This window comes from Toxotes jaculatrix, chromosome 10 (genome assembly GCF_017976425.1).
Source record: "Toxotes jaculatrix isolate fToxJac2 chromosome 10, fToxJac2.pri, whole genome shotgun sequence".
NCBI lineage: Eukaryota > Metazoa > Chordata > Actinopteri > Toxotidae > Toxotes > Toxotes jaculatrix.
This window is the reverse complement of record NC_054403.1, coordinates 10,918,661-10,945,534: the sequence shown is the minus strand read 5'-3', so window position 1 is coordinate 10,945,534 and position 26,874 is coordinate 10,918,661. Positions and strand designations below refer to the sequence as shown.

Here is a 26,874-nt window from a genome sequence, read left to right as displayed (position 1 = left end):
GGTCGGGTTAGTCCCAGAACTACGGGGGGTGGCTTTCAAGAGTTAAAATGAAGAATAAGAGGATGTTGAATTGAAATCCCTAGTATTCAAGAGATAGATCAGGCTGTTCTTTTGACTTAGCAGTTTCACACACCCTAGTGTCACAGTGTCATATGAGCCCTTATTGCTATATTTAAATATGTATTTACGTATTTAAAAGTCCCCGATGTGAGCAGGCTGGATAACTCTGGTAAAATCAGTACCATGTAGTGTGTACATAGGCAGCATTTCGCTCCAGTGTTTACATTGCAGTGAGTGGCTCCTGCTGTTGCCCTACTGACGGGAGCTGCATCCTGATTGGTCCGCGGTGCCGTCAATCATCGCTGTTGATCAAACGTTGTGAGGTGGAATTTCCCAGGTTACAGCACAGACCAGTAGACCACTTCCGCAATATATGTCTGGGCTAGAGAGACGAGAGACCACTGCGAGCTGAAAGGTACCCAGCTAAAAGACACCTCTTTGTTCTTTGGTTTGTCGTTTAACTCCGCTTTCAGGCTGACTTACTTCATCGATAAAAGTATCTGTAGTGGCTAAATAAGAGGAGCTGGCGGCTTGCTGTCCCGCTCTGTCATCTAGTGTTAGCTAGCCGACAGCTAACGAGGATGTTGCTAGCAATTTGCATGACAACAGCGAAAACTAATATTAGCCTTCTTCAGCCAATCAAGGTAGCTATCATTAGCTAGATTGTGCTGTATTTGATTCTCGTCTGTTGGGTAGATGTCTGTTACCAGAATTCGCGTAACATTTACTTTTCTTTCCCCTGCTTTTGTCCTCCCCTCCACCCTCCCCCCTCGGATATGAACGCTGTAGTTGTGTCATATTTAGCCTTTAGAAACGTTAGCACATTGTTGCCATATGTCTCTCTCTGGCAGGGTAGCACTGTGGTGATGTTGTCGCTTTTGTCCTGTCCGTGGTTCTTCATTTTCCTCACCGGGCTTCAACGATAGTTTACACTCGTCCTGCTAGAAATTGTAAGCTGAGACGGAGCGGGTGTAGCACATACAGTGGGATGTCTGAGTAGGAGATATTCATTCTATCTGCAATACAGAAGTGCCAGAAACATCATTTGCTGTATTTCTGTGTGGTTGTAATATTGCTACAGTGTAAGTTGTGGTTCAAGGGGATTTCTGGTTTAGGATTAAGAGAACCAAGAAGTAAGTTATTTTTCTTCGTACAGTACAGCCATTGCTTCTGTTCAGCTGTTGCCTTCCTCTGCATGGGGACATTTGCGTGACGATATTTGATGCTAGTTGCTCTTTCACTGTGCCATACGCTTTCAGATTGGCTCTGTGAGCAGTATATTTTTAATCTAAGTGCCTGTGCAGTGGAAAAACTGCTCATGTTGTTTCTGTAGTTGCTTCTTATATGACAAAGGGTTGTAGACACAAGTTCTCAGTCTTCTGTGTTTTGAGAATTTACTATCAGCACTTTTTGTTTTCTGTAAAGGTCAGCTTCTCCTTCATTTTTTCACGTGCTTGAATTTTCCCTAGTGGTTTCCAGTCCTTTTAAGTATGTATGTATGTATGTTTTTTTTTTAACAACTTAAAAATAACCGTTCTGTGTCCTCTTTCCACAGTTCAGAGGACCATGTCTAAGAAGTGAGAGACGGCAATGGAAGGGAAAGGTCCGTACCGTATCTATGATCCAGGTGGGAGTGAGGTCAAGGCCAGAGAGGAGGCCGGAGGGGGAAGCAACTTTCGACAGCTACTAGAGGAGAACAGCATGCTGAGGGAACGGATGAAGGGACTTAAGAGCTTAGGTAGGTTCCTAAAGACAGAATGGTTACCTCAAGGCTGTGGACAGAGGATTTAATGCACATCTGTTGTGTGTGTTAACACCTGAGGGTTTTATTTTTCCACAATGGTCTACATTCATTTCTTAATTGTAGTTTGTAAAGTGTTGTAGAGAAAATGTGTTCAACCTGCATTTTGTAGCAGCACTAAATGAATTATTATTTAATATCAACTTAATACACCCACAAAGACTTCATATAACTTTATATGACAGATTACTTAACTGGATTTCCAGTCAAAACATACAAACCCAGGAGGGAATGTGTCATGCACCAAATGAAGTGGAATGTAGTAAAACCTGATGATCTCCATCTGTAGTATGTTGAAAAGCTTGCAATGATGTGAATGGCCTAATTGCTCCTTTTGTGACTCACCTAGGGAGTGCTACTTGCACGCAATTTTCTCACTGAACCTTTATCACGTTTTATTTGATGACTGCTCGTTCCGATAGTTCGAACCGTAGCGGTCTTTGTTGAGTGAGAAAAAAAAACTAAAAAAGATGGTTTAAAGATAGTTAAAAGTTAGTTCAAGCGAAACGCAAGTGAAGAGCTGCTGGTGGACAGAGACAAGATCTCTCTGAAACTTGCAGGTGATTTGCTGGAAGAGTCTCAGTCAGAGGCATCAAGGCTTCGGCAGAGAGTGGAGGAACTTGTGAGAGACAACGAGGCCCTCAAGTCCTCCAGCTTTGCGGCCAGTCTGTGTATGGGAGGGACCGCTCAGACTGAGACACAAAGTAAGTTCCACAGAATTGATGGTACTGATGAATTCAGCTTTGTAGACACATTTGCAGTGTACAGCATTGTAACCACATAGCAAACTGTTGTAACCAGATGGCGTACTGTTCCACTTTACTGAAACTTGGATTAAGCTTGGCATTGGTATGGCATTGCAGGTAAACCCTGTTTACAACCCACTGCAGAGCAGAAGGAGGAGCAGACTAGCTGTTTAGGGAAGACCTTGCAGTCTGAGAAGCCCAATGTAAGTAATTTGTTCTGTGTGTGTGAGATTTTGTTTGGAGCAGAACAACTCTAAATAACACTAGATGCAGAAATTTTTTAAGACGTTATACTGTTTGGTCTTTACAGGAGGCCTTAGCAGAGTTTGAAGTTGTGAATGTGGAGGGGAAGACTCCAGATGCCTTGACTGTATGTACCAGATATTTGTTGTGACACAGGGACAGAATCTTTCATTTTAACTAACAATTTAGCATGTTTAGAGTATCAATCCTCCTGGCACTAACTCCCCAAAATAAAAATTTTATGTAATTTATTTAGCCTTTCCTCTTAATAGCCATTTTGTCAATATTAGGAACATATCCTTGGTGCGGTGACTCACCGGCAAACTCAATACTGGTAGCTCCAGCCTGAGTCAGCCAGGGGAAAGTCCAGGATTATTACTGATTAGAATTACACAGCTGATTCATTCACACACTACATCCTAGGGGATGTGTTAACAGGACACAACACGAAAATATCTCAGGAACATGTGTCGTCAGAACTAATTGACTAGATTGCCTCATAACTAGAAATTGTGTAGCCTGACTCCTCATATACTTTAGTAACACTAATACCACAGCCTTTCCTTCTGAGGTATTCATTAGTTTGTAGTCTAAATTTAAATCCAACAGGACAAACTGGTTTGTCTTTTCAGTTAAATCAGCTGGTTTCCATATAAATAGTAACAGGATGACTCTTACAGAATGCTGCTCTTTCATTCCTGTGCTTGTTGAAGTGCATATTTAATTGTTAGTCAGCCCTCTGAGTCAGCTAGAGAGGAAGGACTGACTCTTTACCTGTGTGGGTATCTCCAGGCCGGCTTAGTGGCAGGAGTAATCCCCCTGCTGCCTCAGGAGAACATCGAACTGGCAAGCCAGCTGAAGAGACTAGAGAGCTCCTTCAGCATATTCGCAGAGGAGTCCAACCCGAACCAGCTGTTAGCTCACCTCGGTCGCATGGCTGTGGAGTTTCACCATCTTTCCTCTAAGGTCCAAAAGAATGAACAGAGGACCTCCCTCCTACAGGTATGCGACACAAGTGTGGGACATAAGTGAAACTAAAAAAATGCAAAACCAACCATCACACCTTAGATTCAAGCTACTTCTCCAAGACGGCCTAAGAGTTTTTTTATATTAGCATCATATAATGTGAGAAATGTGCATACAACCATGATTGGTTGTGACAAATTTAACATTGTTTTTATATCAAACATATCATCAGTAAACTATTCACAAGCTGGCATGTATTAAATGCTACAGCGTGGCTTTCATTACACTTCAGATATGATAGATTAGTAGTTATCTCTGCTGACTTCAGAGAGACTGGCAGATTTTATTTGCAGGCAGTGGAGAGAAGACAAAGCTCTTTGTTTGCAATATAATGATATATGTAATATTGCTACTGTTTTACCACTGCACTCAACTGCAGAGTGGCACTTGAGATACTTGAGGTGCATTAGACACAAACAGTGTACATCTACAGCAAGTACACCTACTGGCACACAACACTTAGCCAGACCTTTACCTGGGTTGTATTTGATATCAGAGATTTATTTATTTTTTAAATACACTGTAATAAACTTAAACTTTATTAACTTCATTTGTTCAGAACATTTCTAAATAAAGTTCTGAAGTGCTTTACAATAAAGGTAGAATAACCATGTCAAGTATTTCAGATTTATTTTAAGGCTCATGAAGTGTAGGTTATAAATTCAGCAGCACTTTGAACTTATCAAACACATAACAGCCTGAATTTGAACAAACAAAAGCAAAGCAGTGCTTGCAGGCTCATATTCATATTTTTCACAGGAGGTTTTTTTTCTCCTTTCTTTTCAAAACCTCTCACATAAACTTAAAAAACGGTGGTTGTTAGTTTGTGGACCATGTGTCAGAAATTGTGAGCCATAGAGGTAGGAAGTATTTCCTTGTGAGTTCTGTTATATATGTATATGTGTACACTCACACACACAGTATTCCAATATAATACCTTTTGTGTTGTGCCATTGTGTTAAAGGCAGTTGCTTCCGGCTATGTGTGGGCATATAGGAAAAAAGAAGTTATTATTATACAGAATGATGTTAAATATGGCGATAAATGTGTTTTTTGGTTTTATAGACTCTCTGTGAGCAGCTCAGACAGGAGAATAATGAGCTTAGAAAGAAAATGGAAGAGGACCATCATATCAGGAATCGAGACTTGGAACAGCTGAGGTAATGTTTCACCTTCTGTTTTAATTTGACTAGGTTTTGTTTTATTTCTGCTTAAGTTGAAACTTTATTATTAGAAGGTTCAAACAGAACAACCCGCGAGATCTGCAGGAAATTCCCTCCAAGTAGCTCAACAATACGGACACTCTTACATCTCACACTCATTCTTCTGGTGGTTTAGCTTTTTCAGCCTTCCATAAGTGTTTTGATGGCAAAACCCTACGTTATCTTTCATTTGTCATGGATGTTGATGACCATTCTTTCACTTTTGATGGGTGTGGGTTACTCCAGTGCTTTCTGTTGGTGTCACTGCACACAGCAGGCATTGTAGGTTCTTCCCGAACTACATCCTGAAGCTATACCAAAACCTCAGCTAACTCTGGGAAGGGACGTTGTTCAGAAAGACTATCATTTTCATTTTCTTGCCAATTCAGACAGGAGAACCAGAAACTTAAGGAGCTCGTCACAGGAGGGGCGGCAGCAGCAACAGCAACAGCGGCAGCAACGACATCATCTGCTGCCCCATCTGACACCGAACCTCCAGAGGCCAAAGAGGAGCCTGTGAAGGAGGAATCTGCTGCCGTACGACCTAAGATGGAGGCCACAACACCGCAGAAGGTAGATTAAGTTACATAGTTAATTATTTGTTTAATCCTCTGAACTTGTCACAACTTATTGTAGAAATGAAACTTTTGCCCATTTACATACCATATACATTTTTGTTTCCTTTTTAGAAATACATTCAGTAATGTTTTTTTCGTGATGAAGAAACGTGAATTGAAGAATTTGTGACTTAAAACTCGCTTGTAAAATAACTGTAATGAAGAAATGTTGTGGATTTAGGAATGTTTTTTTTGCCCCCAGAGTGGAAAAGCTGCAGAGAAAACCCCAACTAAACCTTGTGATGTAGAGGTGTATGAAAAGAAGATCAAGCTTTTGGAGAAGCAGAGAAAGGATGTGAGTCTTTTTTTGCACTTACTGTTCATCCTCTTTTGCCATAGGGGAAAGTCTCTGTGTATTTTGTTTCCTATATGTTGAGTGTCATTTGTTTCACTTTCTTGCTCTGCTCACAGGTACTGGAGGTGAACAAGCAGTGGGACATTCAGTGGAACTCCATGAAGTCACAGTTTGAACAGAAGGTACAGTAATGACTACAGCTTTTATGAAGGGTGTGGGAAGACCAAGAGGTGTCCTCGGCTAACACAGAGCTGGTGAAGGAGAATGAGTACCTAATTCTCTCCGAATTCCTTTGAAAAACATTTTCATTTTTATCAAGTCAGAGCTGACTTTTAGTTTAACTAGTTTGTTCCATTTTGTGAGATCTGTGTGTCTTCCACTGAACTCATTTTAGCCTCCGTCGATGCTGAGTTTAGTAATCGAGTTAACTTATGGGTCAGATATTTCTTTAAATACTTAGGCGCCACTTCATGTATTGCTAGAGCTATTGCATTTTGAAACTGATCAAATTTAGTTTTAGCTTTCTATATTTTAAGGATAAATTAGGTCATGAAGTAAATGAACATGTATTGAAGACTATACAGTCAGAAAATGCCAAAGGAAACAGTATTATCTTGCTACCAAGCTTGTAGCTTTGTGACACCAGTGGTCACGTTTTACACTGTGTCAGTGGAATATCCATTTTTTTAATCCAGGTTTTTTAAGTAAGTGACATGATAGATGGCAAGGATTTTGTAATTCGTAAAAATCTTTAAGGAACAAAGGATGTTTCTGTGCATCATTTGGCAGTGTAGCAGCTGTGTGTGTGTACGTTTTTTTTTCTTTTTTTTTTTTTTCTGTCTTTATTTCTATGTGCTTGTCCAGTGGAAAAGGCGCAATCTTGCAATAGCTTGCGATCTGAGCATACTTAACCCACAAGACCTGTCACACTTGTGCAGTAAGAATTCCCCTCACCTCTCTGGTACCCACTGACTTCCTGCTGTGGTGCAGTCAGAGGGCAGCAGAGACACACAAATGTACACACTCTCACACTCTCAGACTCACACACCTACGCTTGCACACACGCAGAGTCATGAACAAACCTATATTCACATTTTGTTGAGATAGGGACACCATGCAGCTTAGGGTTTAAACCGCAGAGATATATCCATTTGCGTCACTAGGTTCGTTCATATTTTACACAAAAACAGAACTGCGTATGTTTGCAAATATCCTTGTTGCTGTTGCTTGGTTTTTAATTCGATAACGCACATTTCTAAGTATCTAAACACATGCACCACCAGCTGATGTCTATCTTTACCCGAGAGTTATCACTGAATCACTTGTGCTTGTTTGTGTTTGTGAGAAATTAGTGGATTCTGTGAATGCTGTCCGTAACCGAATGGTTTGCACTGACCCTCAGATCACAGACCTCAGACAACGTCTGGCAGAGTCCCAGAAAACTGTGCTTGAGCTGGAGGCTGAGCGAGAGCAGAGGCAGCGTGACTATGACAAGAAGCTGCTGCTGGCCAAGTCCAAGATTGAAAATGTACAGGTGAGAATTACAAGGGCACAAAGCACAGGTGACATAGGTGTAAACATGTCAAAGCCAGGAAACAGAAAAAAAAAATGTTACGGAATGTCTTAAGAAAGGTGTTTTCAATGTCTTGGGTTTGTTTCAGGGGGAAAAGGAGTGTCTCAACTCTGAGACCACTGAGCTGAAGCAGAAGATTCGCTACCTGCAGGATCAGCTGCTGCCTCTCAGCAAACAGAGGGAGTACCAGGAGAAGGAGATCCAACGCCTCAACAGGGTGAGTGTGGAAGAGACGCAAAAAGAGATCGATGAAAGACGGAGACATTTCTTTCTGTGTAATACGCTTGTTCTGTCTTTCGTCAGGCTTTAGAGGAAGCCTTAAACCTGCACTCCCCTTCATCCTCTCAACAACCACCTGGCCAGGGTAACTTTGCAGACGCAGCCAATAACCTGAAGAAACAGGAACTGCTCACTCAAATTGCTGTACTAAAAGAACAGGTGACAACAACTCACACGCACACACATACACATATGTATTCATACATTGCCACAACTGCTTCTAATTACTGTTTTGTCTTTCAGGTGAAAATCTTTGAAGAAGACTTCAGAAAAGAGAGGAGTGACAGAGAGCGAATGAATGAGGAAAAAGAAGACTTGAGGCGGCAAGTTGAGAGACTCCAGGGTCAGATTACTAATTTGACCAATCAGGTAATCCTCGTGTTTACAGCCTATTCTCCTGAATGTGGCATGAGCAGGAAAGATTTAGCTTCTGATTTTTGCATTGAATGAATGAATTGTACTACTGAACTGCTCTCTAATGTTATTTATTTATTTTTATTATTTTGTGTTTGTTGTTCAGCTTCATCAGGCACAGAACGAGTGCCAGAGAGAACGTACAGAGAGATGTAAGCTGGAGAGACTGCAGATGCATCACAAACAGGTACTGGCTGCAGCCTCGGTCTGAGCCTGGTAGTAGTGCAGACATATTGAAATGGTGAATGAAACGGCGCTGTCAGTCTGGATAGGTGATATGTTTGGTCACTTTTTTGGCCGTGCTTTCAAGTGCATTCAATTAGGGCCAAGGCATTGACCTCTGAGATGCATCACGCTGTAGGATAGGAGTTGTTGTTAAACATTGCTGTCTAGCACCCCCTTGTGACAGGATGCAGTCACTTAGATGTTGACTGTGATAAGTTCACTGTGGACAAATCAGTTCTCCAGGACAAGAGCCTCACTCCAGCTAGCATGTTTGTCAGTGCATTCGGGATCAGCAGGTGGAACGTTTACACTCCTCCGTGGGAGGCAGCGGCAGTAGGGTTGAAGGTCAGCGGTGGCCTGTGCCACGACAGGGCCACTGCGCTCGCTGAGAGTAGCAGCCGTACACTGATTGGGGATCACGTGTGTACTTGTGATCCCTCGTAGGGGCAGCAGCAGGAAAGACGTACCTCAGACCCCACGTCAGGCTCAGTGAACGGCCCGCTGAGCCCTCCCTACTGTGGTCCCTTTGTGCAGGTGGGACCGCAGGGCCTTGAGGGCTGGCCCATACACTTCCCTCCCCGGATGCCCAATGCAGCAGGCGCCGCAGCCGCAGCCGCCGCAGCACCACCCCCTGTACGAGACTTCCAGCCTGTTACCCCGGTAAGGGTCCTCTAAGGCCCCTCTGTCTCTGTCTCTGGAGTGACTCTGGTTCACTGAGAAAACAAGGCTCTTTTTTTCCTCTTACCTCAACTCCCCTTATCTGTTGGGAGGAACAGGCAGATGTAATTAGGCCTAACTGCAGCTCAACCGAGCCACGCTCATATTCAGTACATTTGTTAGGTTACAGAAAAGTTAAGGGGTTCTGGTTATGATAAATGAGGATGGTTAATAGTTTGAACTAAGGTGGGGCTTTCTCTTTGGTCAGGGTTTTCCTTGGCAGTCATCATTCCCACAGCCCAGAGGGGCCAGAGCAGTTGGAGAGAGTTCAAGACCACCACCAGAGAATGCAGGTACAGTACAGCAACCCCACTATTTCATTCTTATAGTGTGTTATAAATTGCATGTTTGTACACAGTTTTATTGCTCAAAGGATGGAGCTGGTGTCACTGTATTTTTATCTCGTGCTATTTTTTTTATTTCCCTATGTTACTAAAAATAGGAGTAAACACTTCACACTGGTTGGGGACTCTTTTCACACCCACTAGTGTGTATTTATGGCATTAGGACGGTTTATGTGGGACTGACTCAAAATAAACTGCGCTGACCTTAATGAATGAATTTCACACAGTACAACACTGTGGCCCCTTTTTGTTTTTAGTAGTTTTGATGACAGTGAAGCTCTGAGGCACGAAGGAGTGAACTCTCAGGCTTTGGCTACACAGATGAAACTTGTTAGTTTGGTCAGTTGATTGTTGGTCTTTGTCTTTTCACGGGATTTGTTGGCAGTGAGAAAATATATATTTAGAAAATATTTCTAAAGCATTAAGTTACACTATGTATCGTGCAAAGGCCACTTCTACTGTGTTCGGTTTAGAAAAGTGTGTGGGACAGCAACGTTTGTGACTGTAATGATAATACAGTCTTTATCCTTCGTGTATCTGTAGATCAGTCTGCAGCAGCAGCAGCCGCAGCAGCAGGATTTGGAAAAAGGGAGCGACAGAACATTGACCCTGGAAAGCACTAAAGCATCACCGTACCCACCTGAGGGAGTCTGGGTAGTAGCATGAAATCAGTTTGTTTTTGAGTTGACAAGGTGTGATTTGATCTATAATTTTCCTACTGAACTGTAGATATCCTATTGTAATGTTGTTTATACTTGCGTTTTATAAGGCTATTTGTGAAACACTTCGCTATTCTGAATATATACATGAAATATTATTTTGATTTTTTTTATCAGGAAACGAAGTCATTTGTTTAATAGGTTGAATTAATTACCATTGTTGTTTTTTTTTTCCAGAAAATATACCTATGTGATTGTCTGCAAATACGTAACAACTTGACACTTAGTTTGTTACTTGTAGGGTTACAGGAAGCCATTCCCCAATACAACTAAGACTACATATACTCATTCCAACAATGAATGATTATATAGGTACATTGAATCATAGAATTTACAATGTGAATGTTGATTGATTTTATGAAGATTTCTTCAGTACCATCGATGTTATAGAACTGTCCCATATGTGTAACTGTTCAAAAGTGGTTGTTGAAATACAAAAATTTTGGGAAATGAATTTTGATGGTATCATACCAAAAACATTGATTGTGATTATTGATAATTTATTTATAACCTGCTGTTTTGATAGTTGCATTGACTAAGTGTAAATCATTGTCTTTAGTAATGCTGTTCTTTCTATGTTGTTAGTGTAATCCCAATATATTGTAGCTATTGACATTGTATGTTTGTATCAGACACAATACACAATGCACAATACATACACAACCTTTTTTTTTCCCCATGATGATGGACCTAATCTCATTAAACACAACACTTGTACTTGACCACAATTGATTTGATCACTCATTCTGATATTCATACTCATCGTGCTGCATCCTGTACTGTTGCCCACAGTTTAGCCCCAACATACAGTATTTAGGTTCCAGCACTAAATCCTCCGGCAAAAATCCGGCAATTACCACCTGCCTCTTCTTCCTCAAACACCTGATATTTCACTTTAACTGAATGAGTTGTAGAACCGAAACGTTCAAATTCACCTCAAACAGCAGAAAGGGGAAGATTTTCATCAGTACGTGGAGGTCCTAGATCCAGTGTGACAACAGCACGGCTGCTCCTCAGAGGACAACCTCTGCCAGGATGTCTGGCTTTGCTCTCTGTCAAGAGAGAAAGTCGAGAGCCCTGAGAGCAGACACAGGATCCACACCTCCAGATATTGTGTGTGTGACTATTTTGAAAAGGTGGATCTAATCTAAAATCAAGCCACTGTTTAAACTGGACACCCATTAAGATTTCCTTAGTATAGTGAATACCAGGTAGTCTGAAGGGCTTCAAAATGTGCACAGATGAATTTGGAAAAAAAAAAAAGATTCAATTTTATCAACAAGTTATTAAGTTACAGGGTATAAAATCCTGATGGGTGAGAGCTGAAAGGGAACAGCAGAATTGCACTTTGAAAGGTATGCTGTAATTACTGGCAGTTGTATTTTCTTGGTTTGGAGTCCCCTTTCTTTCTTTCTTTCTTTCTTTCTTTCTTTCTTTCTTTCGTTCTTTCTTTCTTTCTTTCTTTCTCTTTCTTTTTTTTGCTGTAGGCAAAAGCACATGTGAGACTTTTTGTATTTGACTGGCTTAATAAATCTATTCTAAGTGTCTATTAGTATCTTACCCTGCTTATTCATCATATTTCATCATATCATATGTTGTCCATTTTTTTTCTGTTGCAGGATAGAAATGTCAGCGGGACACACACGTTCGCTACGTTCACCTCCGTGTGTGACATAACACCCACAGTATAACAGTTGTGTCTCATAAAAGAAGGTCTGCACATCAGAGTGTTGTTCTCCATGATTTATTGGAAGTAATCAATATCTAGGCTGTAATGGCTAACAGGTCCTGGGATGAGAAGATGACATGATGCTGTGGGATTACAGGGCAGCTTGAATGCACTGAAGAGCTGGCCTGAGCCCCAGACTCTGAAGAGGCACCACAGAGTTCCTGTTTTCATGCCTCCTCTTCATTTAACATGCCAACTTCATGTATCAGAAACTGTTAACATTACTCTCTTCTACATTCTATCGTTACTCTACTTGTCTTGTGCATCTCATTATGTCGCAGTAACTTAATTAGATGGACAATTCTCTATGTTGAATCAAAGATCTAATTGAAAAAACCCTGCGTGTAGCGCTGGAGCAGGTATTTCTGAATGTCAGCTCGGACCTCAGAAATGTTGACACTCGGGTGCCACCTCATCACCGGCTTCCCGTCTGGCCCCACCAGAAACTTCTCGAAGTTCCACTTAATGTCGCTGATCCTCAGAGGCTCCCAGAACAATCTGTTAGCAGTGTTGCCGAAGTTGTCTCCGACAGGAGGGCAGGCGTTCTGCACGGTAGACAGCGCAGGAAAATAATGAGACCAACAAAGTCACAGTGCACAGTCAGAGGGAGTAAACCTCCACCCAGTAGAATTGCAACACATTCAATTTATTTAGTAAATTAATCATTTGCATGGAGGTAAAATGATCTACTGTTCAGCCAGTGCATTCAGCAAACCCAGTGTGAGAATTTTTTATTGGCTCAGAAATGCTCACACACCAATAGCTATTTATAGCCCTTTATATTTGGAAATACGTCATAATGGGTTTGGCTGTGCAGGGTGTGAACATGTTTATGCAGTATTTATTCAGTAAACAAGAACTGTGTGTGTGACTTATCAGGTCAAGAGTTGCAGTAGCTTCTTTCATGTATGCACTTTGATTAGAAGATGTTAAACAGCACTCAGTCTAAGATGACAAGACTGAAGAGTCTGTGCACAGCTGGAGAATACCATGAGTTAAGCTTCTATAAACAGGCTCCCTCTATTGACAGACGATGTGTATTCAAAATGTTTAAATCACACAATTTGCTAGCAGACAGTTACTCACCTTAAGGAAAGTGAAAACCTCTTGCTCGTCTTTTCCGTTCACATCACCTTTCTCAAACAACAGGAAGTTTGGAACAAACCCATTGCCTGGCCTGACATGCCTGGAATCCAGAAAGAGGGCAAGCTTATCAGTGGACGTGCCTCTGAGCACTTAGTGGCCTGGCTGCCGCCCTAAAATCACTACAAAGCAAACTACAAGCAAAGCCCACATAGTGTGTGACAGAGGCTTTGCTTTGGATAAGATGACTGATGGAAACTGAGACATACATTCTGTGTGTGTGTGTGTGGGTGTGTGTGTGTGAGAGAGAGGTCACTAAGAGAAACTGATCTTATTGCCAAAGGACATTTTCCCTGATTAAATGAAGCTTTGTTGATTGACAGAGGATTTACCAATATTGCAAATTCCTCTCTACATCCACCTATGAAGGTTCTTATGTTACAACACACTACGATACGAACGGTCTTGTGAGAAGCCTGTGATTGACATTTAGGGGGATTCTCCTGTTTTCACATCTTGTATATGCTTTCAGCAGAGGACACTTTCAAGTTCCCCAAAAGCTTTGTTAAACAGCTTTTTTATTTTACTGAGAGCAATTATATATTTATGTATAGCTTGGAACTCACTGTTGTTTTTTTTTTTTTTTTTTTTTTTTTAGCTTGTTGCTCTTCAGTGTTTTCATTGTGGCCGACCTTCTAAGGAAAAAGAAAGATTTCTCACTTTAAAGCTGGCAGGATTTCATGTCTTTGTCCTGGTTCCTGTTTCCCAAATTGGTTGCAGGGAAAGCCAAGAATGGTGAGTCCAAGTGGTTTCATCTCTTCATGTAGTGCATTCAGTTCTGATAATAGAAAACAAGAATTAAAATGTCTTTTTTTTATTTGTCCCCCCACCCCCCAGCCCCACACTACACTGAGGGCTGTGGTGCTGTTTCTTACCCACATACTGATAGGTGTATCCTCAGTATGTAGCCACATTGATGAACAGGACACTCTTGCCTGCAAGGTTGCTGAAGTTCACAGTGTGACTCCCGTTCAGAGTCTTTGCGTGGTACCTGTAAATGGTGCCATCTGTGGATGAGTCACACTGCTGGGGACACAAACACAGGTCACATCAGGTTACATTTGTTTTAACTGGCCAACATCCCACACAAGTTACCCAGTGTTTCTTCAGTGTAGTATTTTTGCTCATAAAAGAAAAACGATTTTCTAACTAGATATGTGAACGAAAAAAAAAGAATTACATGAGGACTTATCCTGCTAGACATTGTTTGCTTTATATATGTAGAGTGTCTACAGCACAAATGTTGTGACCACTGGTAGGCCTTGACATAGATTTGACCACTCTTACTTCATACAAATGTTTGATTATGGGTGGTGTGTTTGTAACATTTCAGTCACCCTCTCCTTTTAATGTGTTGGTTTAATCTGAGTAATTTCTGAGTCATATCTTTTGGTTTTTGACTGTTACTTGGACAAAACGAGACATCTGCATGTGTCATTTTCAGCTATCAGACTTTTTACACGATTAATTGAGAAAATAAACTTCAGATTACATTGATAATGAAAATAGTTGCAGCCCTAAATGAGTTCCAAATATATTTAATATGAGGAAATGTGACAGTTGAGATAATATTCATACTGAATGAAATGTTATTTCCCAGTTTTTCCTGAAACAAATCATAATTTCAGTGTGCTGGAAAATGTTGACAAGGCCCTGAAGGTCAACCAAACAATCAATCTACTGTTTCTATAGTCTGTCCTGTTTCCAGGACAAACAACAAGAGCTTATTTACCAAATGGATCAAAAAGCTTTAACCAAATAAAGTCTCTGAAGGACAGGTGCAGTCCTTTCACCCTTCTTCCACCTCATACCTCTGTTGTTGTTAGGTCAGTTACTGACATCTGCCCCACTACAAAACACAAGCCCAGTGTCAACAGAGCAGGAGAACATTGCTCTAAAAGAGCCAGAGGCACTTAGTTAAATTAAAGCTCACAGCCTAAGATAGATCTCAGTCCATTGGTACCCATTGAGAAATAATGTCCACTACATTTCGCAATTAAATTATAGTAGAGGTGACCCCTGAGCGTGTGTGTGTGTGTGTGTGTGTGCAGTGGAAAACAGAAGCTGCAGAACTTTCTATCTAATGTGGGTGTCCTGTTGATTATCAGGATGGATCGATGCATGATTTACAAGCATGTAAATCACAGGGCATTAGAGGGCAGACTTTTCCATTATTTCAAACAGTTGCTGTGGTTGACACACCACAATCAACTACTCGCTCACTTTTTGTTGTTGGTGAGAGCATTGTCTGTACAGAGTTTTCACATGGTGTCAACAATACATGGAAAAGGACTTAAATCACATTAAGAATAAGAAGGTGTTTGTTGCAGTGTTTGTAACTGTCATAAAGTTCAGAATAAAGGGTGTTAATATTCCATTATTTATTTTAACCTAAACTTCATCACATCCTTACGGTGTGAGAGAATGTGTTTAATCATCAGCACCTGTAAGCTGCCAAAGAGGTCTGTGATGAGCATTCTGGCAAGTGGAGAAACATGAGCACAGAGCACACAATTGCTGACTAGATTTTCAGGCGCTTTGGGCAAGGAAAGAAAGAGCCAAATTATTTTCAACTGTCACAAGGAACATTCTGGAAAATCCTAACAACATGTCAAACATGGACAAAGTGCATCTGGAAAAAAACATAAGGTGGCAGGAATATAAACAAACCACCAGGGGTTATGACACATGACATGGGCCTACTGCTGACTGGGATAAAAATAAATAAATAATAAAATTAAATAAAATTATACACACACACACACACACACACACACACACTAGCACCCACGCTGTATCTAATTAATTTTGTTGACTCACTGATTGTGTACATTTAAGTTAAATTATGAGTAAAAAAAAAGTAAAAGCCTGTACATTTGGCTGGTTGGTTGCAGCTCACACTCTATTTAGGTCACAGTCATCACAAATACAAATAAATACCCCATCCTCCTGCTGCAGATTAATTAAGCCTCACGTGGCGCAGGTAGAAAATACAGTGATGTCATCTGATCTCACTTCTGTCACGTCAGTCTCATCCACAGTCTATGGTCTCATCTGTGTGTCCGCGTTCATCAGGTGAACGCGCTGTGTGTGCGGGTATCAACAGGTACCTGTGCTAACGTGGCTCTGGCGGGGCAGGGTCGCAGCAGACCGAGCAGCAGCAGCAGCGGCAAGAAGGGCCACATCACGCCGTCCTTCCCCGGCACGGTGACTGCTCACTGTGTGTGCGCTTGTCCACCTCTCCCTCAGGATAAATAAACTCCTCTGGCTGGGAGGAGGTGGAGGTGGAGGCGGAGGCGGAGGGGCACCACAGCTGGCTGCAGTGACGCCCTCTGCTGACGTAAACCGCGTACACAATAAGCCTAGATGAATGAATGAGTCAGTGAATGAATACAGTATTAGCATGTACTAAATGGATGGAAAGCTAAATAGGTAAGACTTTCTAACTAGTGTCACAGTATAATGTTTGATTGTGCATTAGTTTAGCTTTTCATGTGCCAAATGATATTACTTTTATTTAGTAATATGTTTTTTTTTGTTATAAATAGCACAAATCAATGTTCTTCTTCTTCTTGACATTCACTTTCCCTAAGACAGTCTGCCAAAAATAAAGCAAGCCCAGTTGACTAGGTATGTGTGTGTGTGTGTCTGTCACTCTGAGCATGCCTGGTGCTTAACCTACTGTGAACATTCATAAACAGCATTCAGACTGCACAGAAAAAAAATGATATATGTTTAAAGTAATAAATAAAAGATTCTATAAGAGTGACAGGTTGATCTTGTCTGAACTGCAATAAACACAAGATGACATGCATCACCTCTCTTAAAAAGAGGAGAAATAGGGTTGGTTTAATTTTTATTCATGGATCATTTCACCTCTCTGGGATCAGCTGTTGCCATGGTGAGGTGGTACTTGGCCATACGCCCTGTGGGTGGCTGGCAGGCCTATTTCCAGTCCTGTTAGAGCACCTCACTGACTGTATTTTACAGATCTGTTTTGTTCCACAAAGTTAGTCTTTTTGCAGCAAAAAAATAAGAAATGGAAAAAAGTATGATTTCACTTGCTTACATGGCCAAGCATACGAGCATGCTTGGCTGTGTAAGCAAGTGAAATCTGTTTGTTTGGAACATATTTAAAGGTGTCTGAATATTGTCATTTCCATTTTCTTCTGAGACACACACTCTCTATGCATGTGCTCAGTTTGAAAATATCTTGTTATATTATGTTCCCCAGCTGATCTATGTTATTTGATGGGCTGACTGGCATTAGCCTCTGGTTTGCACAGACTTGTTCACATGCATCACTACATCCTGGGGAAAAAAATGGGAAAATTACATCTATTTCTGTAATACTGTTCAGTTTGAATGCACGAATCTGTTTATGTCTCCTTATGGGGAAAAATACTCTGGTTGAATTCACAAATGTCATTCAACAAACGCACCGTCGGATTTTGTGACATTACAGCTAGTTTGGAAACCAATGATGGTCCAATATGCTGCTTACACAAGTACAATGTTTAAACTTGAACCCTCCAATGAAAATATACATTTAATATGGACTTTACAAAGAAGTAGCAGATACCTTGCATCCAGTGGTTCGATTTTTTTTAATGAAGGAGAAGGAATAGAAGAAATTTTAAGAACTGTGTGAGAGGAAAAACCACATTAATGGTCCAGCTTTGCACAATAGCGAAATATTGTTACAGGTACATGATTAATTACTTGGTTTTGGGGCCCCATGACTCCTTATGCACCTGTGTCGGTGCCAGTTCACCTGCTCTGTTGACATGCAGCTTCAATGTTCACCACGTGAGGTCGACACTGAGCACAGTACGTATCCTCAGAGGCCAGACCGACCGGCGGTGACATCAGTACCAGCGGTGCCGTCTGTGAGCCCTCGGACTCCGCTGCGCAGCTCAGAGATGGCGTCCCTTCTACAGCCAGATAGAGTTGTCTATCTGGTTCGTGGAGAGAAAAGGATCAGAGCCCCTCTATCGCAGCTTTATTTCTGCCGCTACTGTAGTGAGCTGCGATCTCTGGAATGTGTGTCTCACGAGGTAGGTTAACGTTTTCCCTCACTACGCTCTGGTAATGACGAGCTAGCTGTTAGCTTCATTTATTCGGAAGCTACTTTGTTGTTAGCCGGCTAGCTGCTAGCATTGACAGGTAGGTGGGATTAGGTCAACCTTCTCGCGCGTTGTATGGGTAAGCTGTCTGCCAATCAAGGTATTCTCCTCGTCTCATTGGCTGTTTTCGACGGTTTACTTTCCGTTGGAGTTAGCGTTATACCCAGACTAAGCTAACGGTGGTTAGCTCTTGCTATTCTTCGAGTTTAACGTTAAACTATCCAGCTAGCTTATATATAAATACCATGGACGGTATATCCGATAAGTACAAAACATTCGTTTTGACTTTAGTCCACCCCAGCAAATGTCCTCACCGTCAAAAAGCAGCCTGTTAACGTGGCTTACACTTATGGACACCACACCCATAGTGATATAGATTTTTCTTCTATGGTAACTTCACATTAATAATTTCTTTGTAAACATGTGACAGTTCATATGAAAAACCACACAAAATATATTCAGTTCCCCCCTTTGTCATTATACCTGACTGCCATAATAAATGCTAGCCACATGTAAAGATCTCGTTGTATTTATGTTGCAGTTATCAAAAACACTGATAATCCAACAATTACTCCTCTCTTGCACACCCCTGTTTCTGGTGATTAGGTGGACTCCCACTATTGCCCAAGCTGTCTGGAGAACATGCCATCTGCAGAGGCTAAACTTAAAAAGAACAGGTGAGACTGATTTGCAGATACAGAGAAAGCTGCATATCTGTACAACACTCGCTCAAGTCAGTTTGTATCTGTTTGGTGTCTGTGCGTCATCTTTTTGATGTCCTTTTATTCATTCCTGATTATCTATGTTCTCTACTGTAGGTGTGCGAATTGTTTTGACTGCCCATGCTGCATGCACACACTGTCAACTCGGGCCACCAACATCCCAGCTCCTCTGCCTGATGATCCTACCAAGACGGCCATGAAGAAGGCCTACTATCTGGCCTGTGGCTTCTGTCGCTGGACCTCCAGGGATGTGGGAATGGCTGACAAATCAGTTGGTGGGTGCTGATAAAATGTATATATATATATGTAATCATGATTATTTTCAAACTCAGCTTCAGTGTGCACAAAAACCAGCAGCAGCACAGCTGTGGGCCTTTGTATTACAGTTCTGTTGTTGTGACTCAAGAGCTGCTCATTAGTTTAGCTCATGAAGAAAGGTGTTTTGGGTTGTATTTCTTCCACATATCTGTTCTAGGTCTAATGTTTTGGTGCATCTTTGTTCATTGCAGCCAGCGGTGGATGGCAGGAACCAGAGAACCCTCATTCACAGCGAGTAGGTTTTCCCCTGTAGTCATCTAAATTTTCTCGAGTTGCTCACATGTTTCTTGATCATGCATTACTTGTTTTTGAATAGATGTGTCTCAGAATAAGTGACACCCACAGAGAGCAAAAGCAAACCAAGTGTTTGCTTAGTTAGGCACAAAATTATAAAAACAAAACAAATTATAAATGTCTTTATAAAATTCTTTTTGTAACTTAAATTGTTACAAATTGTAGTGCTAGATCTCTGTGGGTAGGTGTAGGGGGCTTGGGTTATTACACAAAGCATTGATAACCAGTCTCTGGATTGAATTTTTGTCCCCTACAGATCAACAAGCTGATTGAGTATTACCAGCAGCTTGCCCACCGAGAGAAGCAGGAGAGAGACAGGAAGAAGTTGGCCAGGAGACGACAGTGCATGCCTCTGGCGTTCTCGGTACTCTGCTCCCTCTGCTCCCAGCAGTTCAAAAATCCATAACTTCTTCCTAAGCCTTTTTAAATGACAAACAGCTGTTGTCTCAGTGTGATGTGTTATGTAATGTGTAGCTTTTATTGGAAAACACAGATCAGCAGTTATTCAGGATTGATTTGATTCAGGTACTCTATCTAAATCTCTGTTATGTTATTGAGGGTACACTGTCATTATGTGTATATGTGCCTTTAATTATATTTAAACAGGAGGGAATAATTAGCTGTATCGGCTGCTGTCATTTTGGTTGGAGTGCAAGATTGACACCATGTCCATTCTTTGGTCCAGTCTTAAATATGAAAATGCTATTTACATGTGGTTTTCAAGAAGTTCTGTACCCACAATTAAAATTTAAAACAACAACAACAAAAATCTGACACTTTCAAATTTAGACGCCCTGATGTGGACATGGTCTTTATGCTTCTTGAGCTTGTTGGCATGTGTTCTACACGTCCTCTATTCTGCTTTTACAATAACTAAGATCCAATGCTGCCAACCAGTCTTTCTTGTGCTGTATCAGTACCATTATAAACACTTAAGCTAAGATGTCCTCCTGTTGTTTTCCATCACTGATGCATTTCTGTTGCTGTTGCATGTCACCAAATGCCACTAATGTTTGCTAAAGCGCTTTGGTTTCACCTGGTTCTTTTTTCTCTCTTTTTTCTTTGCTTATGCACTCTGATATTTTGGTTTTTACCCCCCAGCAACACACTATTCATGTGGTGGTGAGTTGTATTTTTCACAACTTGAGTAGTCTCATCTTTACAGTAGCACTGTCTTCTCTTTATATCTGTCCCTGTCTAATCTGTTAAGTGACCTCACAGATCACATGAATGTCTCCTTGGGTAAATGAGACAGATATCCACACAATGGGAGCCTTTATGTTGGTTAGAGGGAGAGAAGAAACAGAGGACTATGTAACCAGATCAAAATATTTTTACATACTGTTTAAGTCCTGAGCCCTGAGTTGATTCTTTCCCACTATCCTGGGCAGAAAGACTCCTGTTCTTGTCTCTTACCACAGGACAAATGAAATTATTTTGGCTCATTTATTTTTTTTTTTATGTCTAATACCATTGTCAAGTTGTCACAAACTCCCTTTTCAGGTCAAGCCCTTGTGTTAAAAGTAGTCATGTAGAAAAATAGCTGTAGATTAGGTAGTTTCATAAATTGTCTTCAGTCCTTAATTTTCAGTAGCCAAAATGCCTGATCTTTTTATTTTCTCCTACAAATTCACTCAGGAAAAATATGGCCTTGGAACCAGACTGCAGAGGCAGAGGTCTGGAGCTCCCATATCAAGCCTGGCAGGCCTTTCGTGAGTGGTCTTTTGTCATAATAATATGGGAAATGCTGCTGGTTTGACTCCACACATGGAACGTTTTTTTCCCCCTAGTAGAACTGTGTAAATTTAAAGGACAACTCCCCTGGGTTTCTGTGTGTCAGTCCATTAACTACACATTGTATATGTATATATTATTGATGACTTAGAAAATTGATTTCTTACCGTCCAGCAGCCATTGTTTCATTAATTTCAATGTGCCATGAAAATCACTTTGCAGAGCCATGATACTTGGCTTGGGATACATAGGTAATCCATCACAGCGAACAGTTCGTCACCCTTATTTTTCTTCTAAATTACATCATCACCTTGTAGCAATATAATTGTTAGCATGGATCATTTTTAAACCTCTTTGCTGGAATGCATTCATGGACCCTGCTTAACATCGGAAAATATAGAATTGTCACTGCATTGACAGAGTGTGCTGTCAGATCCAGGAGACAAATATAAATCCGGCTAGGTCACCATGGAAACACTAATATGAATATAGTTGTCTCTTGCTTTAAAAGGGTGGCGTTCAATGGTCAAGTCTGAAATCCTGGATGTGGATTTGTATTTGAAAGCATCATCACTGAGTTGTCAGGAGCCTATTTTCCGAGCTGCATAACCATGCGACCTTCATGTATCTTTGACATAAAAATATAGCTGTTTGTTAATTGGATTACCTACCTCAACTATGTTTCAAGTCTTTCCTTTGAAAACTCTCAGTGGCAGGGTACTGTAAGATATAGGTTAAGTTAATGAGAGTAAGTCAGTGGGGTAAAGCCCTCTAAACCATCTGTACTATTGCCAGGTTTGCTGTATTAAATCTAAGTGTTGTAAACCTTAGAAACTCTCTCTCTTCTTTACAGTGTAGTCAGCTTTCAGTTTGCATTAAATACCATCATTATAAGAGGCACAGCAGAGTGTTGACATCTGTGTTTCTGTAACTTCATTAGCCTTAAAGAGGGTGAGGACCAGAAGGAGATCACCATTGAACCTGCACAGGCCCTTGATGAAGTGGAGCCCCTGCCTGAGGATTGTTACACCAGGCCCATCAGTTTACCGGAGGGTAAGGTCTTTGTCCACACCTCATTAAATAATAATGAGAACTTTTGTCTCTCTAATTGGGCTTGAGGTCATTCTGTGTTTTGTTGTGTCCTCTCAGTGACCACGCTGCGCCAGCGGCTTCTGCAGCCTGACTTCCAGCCCGCGGGGGCGTCTCAGCTCCACCCCAGACACAAACACCTCCTGATGAAGCGCTCACTGCGCTGCAGGGTCAGTAGCACTTCAGTTTTTTTTTTCTCCTTTTCTGTATTAATCAAAGGTGGTTGCTTTTATGTGGATCACATTTAGATAATAATGTGTTTCTTAATTTCCTCCACCAGAAATGTGAGCACAATTTGAGCAAGCCAGAGTTTAATCCTACTTCAATCAAGTTTAAAATTCAGCTGGTGGCTGTGTGAGTATTGGTCATCAGATTATGTCTGAAACATGTGTTTTCATCATGTTATTGAACATGTTTTTTCAATTAATTTAAAATCTATATCTATATAAGGTCCTAAAGTTTTAACTTTAGCCACATGCTCATGAAATTGTTTGTGCACGTGTAGTTTAATGTTAAACACATTTTGTAATGTGGTACACCATAGCAGGATAATGTTCTTAGAAGATTCTTGAATGTTTGATTTTTAACTGTCACCGGGAAAAATCACATCAATCACCAAATACAGCATCAAGTTTGAAAGTTGTGGAGTGATTGTTTGTTTTTTCCCCCATGTGAACATGAACTTTCAGTCTTCACTTGAATAGTAAAGGCAAAGCTGTATTACATGGAAATTCCAGTCCAGTCAGCTTAATTGCTGGTGTTTTCATTTTGGCTTTTAATTAATATATTTCTTAATGGAAGTTTTCAGTGCTGCAAGTGTGTTTGAGTGTTTAAGTGTATTGATTAGCCTCCTGCCTATTTGCCCCACAGGAGTTACATCCCTGAAGTGAGAATTATGTCCATTCCAAATCTCCGGTACTTGAAGGTCAGTGTGTGCCCTGATTCTGGCATAGGAAACATAACCTTTTTCATATTTTATTCATTCTCTTCATAATCTTAACCCTTAACATCGAGTCTGCTACATGCTGGTAAAGCCAACTAATCAACTTTGTTGTGACTTCAACAGATCTTGATTTATATTGTCCTGAAATTAACTTTCAACCCACATTTGAGCAATGATACAGTAAAAGACTATGTAAGAAATTAACAAGTAAAAGCAATATGGAACAAGATGATAAAAGTTCATTTAAACAAAGTGCAGAGACCAGTTAGTTAAGATCACTTAGTAGATTCATCTCAAGACCGGGATGTGAGACTGCTCTGAGATGAGAGGGATTGCATCTCTTAGTGCTCGTTATGAGCAACAGCCGAGACTTTGATGTACTTACTAAAAACCTGCTTGTTCCATCAGGAGAAAATGCTGCTACCCATTCCTCAGCAAGAATCCCTGGTCCCCAGACAATTTTTGAAGTGTTAAGACTGCCCTGTGTTGGTGTTCAAAGAAAGCCAGAGTGTTACTTTAAGCGCTGCATAACCTTTTAAGTGAACTCCAAAAGCTTTGAAAGGATTGAACTTCAGTCTTTTTCCATTCTGTCTATTTAGGAGAGCCAAGTGCTGCTGACTCTGACAAACCCAGTGGAGAACATCACCCGCGTCGCACTGGCTGCGTGCGAGGAGGAAGATCCTGATGACATCAATAGTACTGCCACGGTATTTGTCTATAATTTCAATAACATATCAGGGCTGTGGGTCTGTCAGCTTGGTCGGGAGTACTCTTGCCCCACATGGTGGCCAGACATCAATGAAGGGAGCGTTTGCTGCAGGAAACAGCATCATTTCTTTCTTGAACAATATAAGTAATTGATACGGTTACAGATTGTGGCAGTTGTTCACCAACTTACCTGTTCTTAAATACTACATGTTATGTCAAGCGATGTTGCTGCAACCTTACCAGCTAGCTTCAGAGAGTGCAGGGTGGTCAGCTCCGTCTTACTGCCGGGTACTTCTGAAATCGCCAGCCGTCACGCCATCTCATATGCAGAGCAGTTGGGTCGCATTTTTACCTCCATCTGTCAGCTGTCACACGCACAGCTAAGAGTGCCGCGCTCCTGTGGAAAAATGTACGCCGAGCTGCCTGTTGCCAGCGGCTGCTGCGAGGCCCTCAGTGACGACAGGCTGTTTGTCTTGGCCTCTTTAGAGATGAAGTCATGGGCCAGGCTGGGTAAGGAAGAGCTCCTGGCCAAAACAGAGCATCTTCATGACCCATTTCCATTCACATTAAGGACAAACAGAGTGTGCTTTCCTGTCATTCTGCTTGATCTGATACTCAAACACCTGGAGGGCATCGTGAACCACATCCAGCCATGCTCTGCTGGTTTCACTGACCAGCTCTTCTCCAAGCTGGATCTGTTCACTTCTTACACATATAGATAATATAATTTTTCTGTAGATTCTGTAAGTTTCTTGATACCTGTGTGGGTACATTAGTTTTACCGGGAAATGTGACTCTAATTACTTTTTTTTCCCCGTGTACAGGACGCAGAAATAACTGGTAACTCAGCAGTGCAAACACATAGATCAGATGAACCAATTTAGATTGTGGACAGTTCTTATATGTGGTGATGGATGTGACAAAATGTACATTAGCATTATTTTGAAATGGAAAATCACATTGCATTTAAAATCTCATTAACGCCTCACATATCTTGAAAATCACTGAATGTTAGAGCTGTTTTATTTAGGTTAAAGTTTCCGAGAAGGAGCTGGTCCTGGCAGGAAAGGATGCTGCTGCAGAGTACGATGAACTGGCTGAACCACAGGACTTCCAGGATGACCCAGAGTAAGTCAACACACACATACACACACATACATACACAGATTTAACAGTGTGAGGTCTTAACCTGGTCTCTGTCCTCTCCACAGTGTTGTTGCATTCAGGAAATCCAACAAGATTGGTTTTTTCATCAAAGTAATCCCTCAGAAAGAAGAGGATGCGGATGTCACCGTTTCATTCAAAATCAGACATGACTTCCGCAACCTCGCAGCTCCCATCAGGCCGAGCGAGGAGGGAGCCGACAGCACCGCTGAGGCCATTTGGCTCACGCACCACGTAGAGCTGAGGCTGGGGCCCCTCGCTCCCTGAACATGAATACTCTGTTTACTCTTAAACAGTCCCAGAGTCCTAGTGTTGGGTCCTTTGAACTAATTTCTTTAAACTGTGGGATTTATTTAATTTAAAAATGATTTCTGATTCTGCTTATTGATGTGGAAGAACGATTAGAGATCTACTTGACATACAAGATTTTTTGTTTTAGTTTAAGTGGCATCATCGTATAAAACTATATGAAATTAAGGCTGACTGCAGGCCAACTGATACATGCATCAAGTTTAAATTGGCTTTGTCTTTTTTTTTTCTTTCAGTGGTGCTAAATGCAGTGCCAAAAACATGACTATATGCTGTATTTCACTGCATCAGCACCATCCTCAGTTTAAACACTATACCACCTGTCAGTAAAAAGCAGTTTTAATGTGACATACAGGAAACAAAACCTTATATATACAGTACATATAATTACTTATCACAAATGTTAAGTTGTTTTGATAAAAAACGCCACATGTGCTGTTGCTGGAATGTGCAAAAAGATTTCTCACGTTGTGTTGTTACATGCAGTGTTTTTTTTTAAATAGCAAAGCAACTACAAGCCTCCAGCTTCTGTCCTAACTGCTAGTGTACGTTTTGCCTAAATTATTGGTTGATGTACAAAGATGAGAGTGAGTGGTTATACATTAATATAACAATGAGATTATAGGAACAGTGAAAGGAAAAACTAAGTGGAGTCCATGAGCAGAATCAGAAACCATAACTGAGAACAATCTGAACAATTCCCAGCTGTGCAGCACACACACACACACACCTCTGCGCTTCTAGCTTGTGTATCCTCGTCAACATCCTTTTCTGCAGACAATAGTATCGTATTAACTCGCATGCTTCAACTATACTAAATATCGCACACGTTAGACAATGTCATCACAGTTACTGATCCTGTACTGTTTTCTTATCAGAAAGGTTGCTCTTGGGTCGAAGGTGAAACCTGCCCATAGTTTTACTATTGTCTGAGGTCACACAATAACTGACACTAAGGAGAGGATGTATAGGAAGCTCTGTAAATTACATGAAGTGTTATCGGTTTAATGTGTTGAGACACTATTGTTTTGTTTCCTGATTTGAAAACGTATCTTTTGGGTTTGTAGACCTCGCTGACCTCCCTGTCAGTGTGTATTGTAAGCTGCTGTCAATTCTGGTCTCCAGTGTGTAAACTTAGTAAAAACGGAGCCTTACAACACAGTTAATCTTCTGTACCGGCTAATAAAATAATGTGATACTGTAGCAGACCTCTTGACTGTTTTGTATCCATGACGTTTAAAGCAGTTTAGTTTCTGTTGGAGACAAATTGTGGCTTTCTGAATAGTGTGATGTGTGCACCCGTGTGCTTTGTGCTCTATTTCTTGTCACCACAG

The 26,874-nt window shown here is 41.1% G+C and overlaps 3 protein-coding genes across 12 annotated transcripts; 2 read left to right on the top strand and 1 right to left on the bottom strand.

The window, feature by feature from the left end:
- Positions 1–333: 333 nt before the first annotated feature.
- On the top strand, positions 334–11,808 carry tnip1 (TNFAIP3 interacting protein 1). Of its 9 annotated transcripts, XR_005894678.1 has the most exons (19): positions 334–475; positions 1,616–1,798; positions 2,422–2,565; positions 2,725–2,810; positions 2,918–2,977; positions 3,643–3,852; positions 4,942–5,036; positions 5,468–5,651; positions 5,898–5,990; positions 6,107–6,172; positions 7,393–7,524; positions 7,652–7,780; positions 7,867–8,001; positions 8,086–8,211; positions 8,363–8,443; positions 8,926–9,141; positions 9,407–9,491; positions 10,086–10,234; positions 10,439–11,808. XR_005894678.1 is itself a non-coding variant. In XM_041047568.1 (18 exons), the coding sequence occupies exons 2-18, from the start codon at positions 1,651–1,653 to the stop codon at positions 10,163–10,165; spliced, it is 1,980 nt and encodes a 659-aa protein (XP_040903502.1). In that variant the 5' UTR covers positions 334–475; positions 1,616–1,650; the 3' UTR covers positions 10,166–11,808. The 9 variants fall into 9 exon arrangements, 8 of the variants coding, with proteins under 8 accessions (XP_040903502.1, XP_040903495.1, XP_040903501.1 ...); XM_041047568.1 differs by having other exon boundaries at positions 9,016–9,141; positions 10,086–11,808; XM_041047561.1 differs by having other exon boundaries at positions 10,086–11,808.
- A 181-nt stretch (positions 11,809–11,989) lies between these two features.
- On the bottom strand, positions 11,990–16,387 carry gpx3 (glutathione peroxidase 3). Of its 2 annotated transcripts, none has more exons than XM_041047570.1 (5): positions 16,244–16,387; positions 14,009–14,159; positions 13,794–13,911; positions 13,077–13,176; positions 11,990–12,535 (listed from the first exon to the last, which is right to left on the bottom strand). In XM_041047570.1, the coding sequence occupies exons 1-5, from the start codon at positions 16,316–16,318 to the stop codon at positions 12,314–12,316; spliced, it is 666 nt and encodes a 221-aa protein (XP_040903504.1). In that variant the 5' UTR covers positions 16,319–16,387; the 3' UTR covers positions 11,990–12,313. The 2 variants fall into 2 exon arrangements, with proteins under 2 accessions (XP_040903504.1, XP_040903505.1); XM_041047571.1 differs by having other exon boundaries at positions 14,009–14,156.
- Positions 16,388–17,998: 1,611 nt separating this feature from the next.
- On the top strand, positions 17,999–26,743 carry dctn4 (dynactin 4). Its single transcript, XM_041048517.1, has 13 exons — positions 17,999–18,190; positions 18,866–18,936; positions 19,078–19,256; positions 19,491–19,534; positions 19,850–19,957; positions 21,232–21,305; positions 22,268–22,380; positions 22,477–22,586; positions 22,697–22,770; positions 23,287–23,341; positions 23,959–24,066; positions 25,098–25,195; positions 25,279–26,743. Exons 1-13 carry the CDS (start codon positions 18,056–18,058, stop codon positions 25,496–25,498), a joined length of 1,389 nt encoding a protein of 462 aa, XP_040904451.1. The 5' UTR covers positions 17,999–18,055; the 3' UTR covers positions 25,499–26,743.
- The last annotated feature ends 131 nt before the right edge of the window (positions 26,744–26,874 follow it).

Excerpts from the sequence above, each read along its gene's own strand:
- tnip1 (XM_041047561.1), top strand. The coding sequence starts at position 1,651 with ATGGAAGGGAAAGGTCCGTACCGTATCTATGATCCAGGTGGGAGTGAG. Across the intron at positions 1,799-2,421 it reads GAAGGGACTTAAGAGCTTAG|GTGATTTGCTGGAAGAGTCT; the intron begins GTAGGTTCCTAA and ends TGAAACTTGCAG. Across the intron at positions 7,525-7,651 it reads CCAAGATTGAAAATGTACAG|GGGGAAAAGGAGTGTCTCAA; the intron begins GTGAGAATTACA and ends GGTTTGTTTCAG.
- dctn4 (XM_041048517.1), top strand. The coding sequence starts at position 18,056 with ATGGCGTCCCTTCTACAGCCAGATAGAGTTGTCTATCTGGTTCGTGGA. Across the intron at positions 19,535-19,849 it reads AGAACCCTCATTCACAGCGA|ATCAACAAGCTGATTGAGTA; the intron begins GTAGGTTTTCCC and ends TGTCCCCTACAG. Across the intron at positions 21,306-22,267 it reads TCAAGCCTGGCAGGCCTTTC|CCTTAAAGAGGGTGAGGACC; the intron begins GTGAGTGGTCTT and ends TAACTTCATTAG.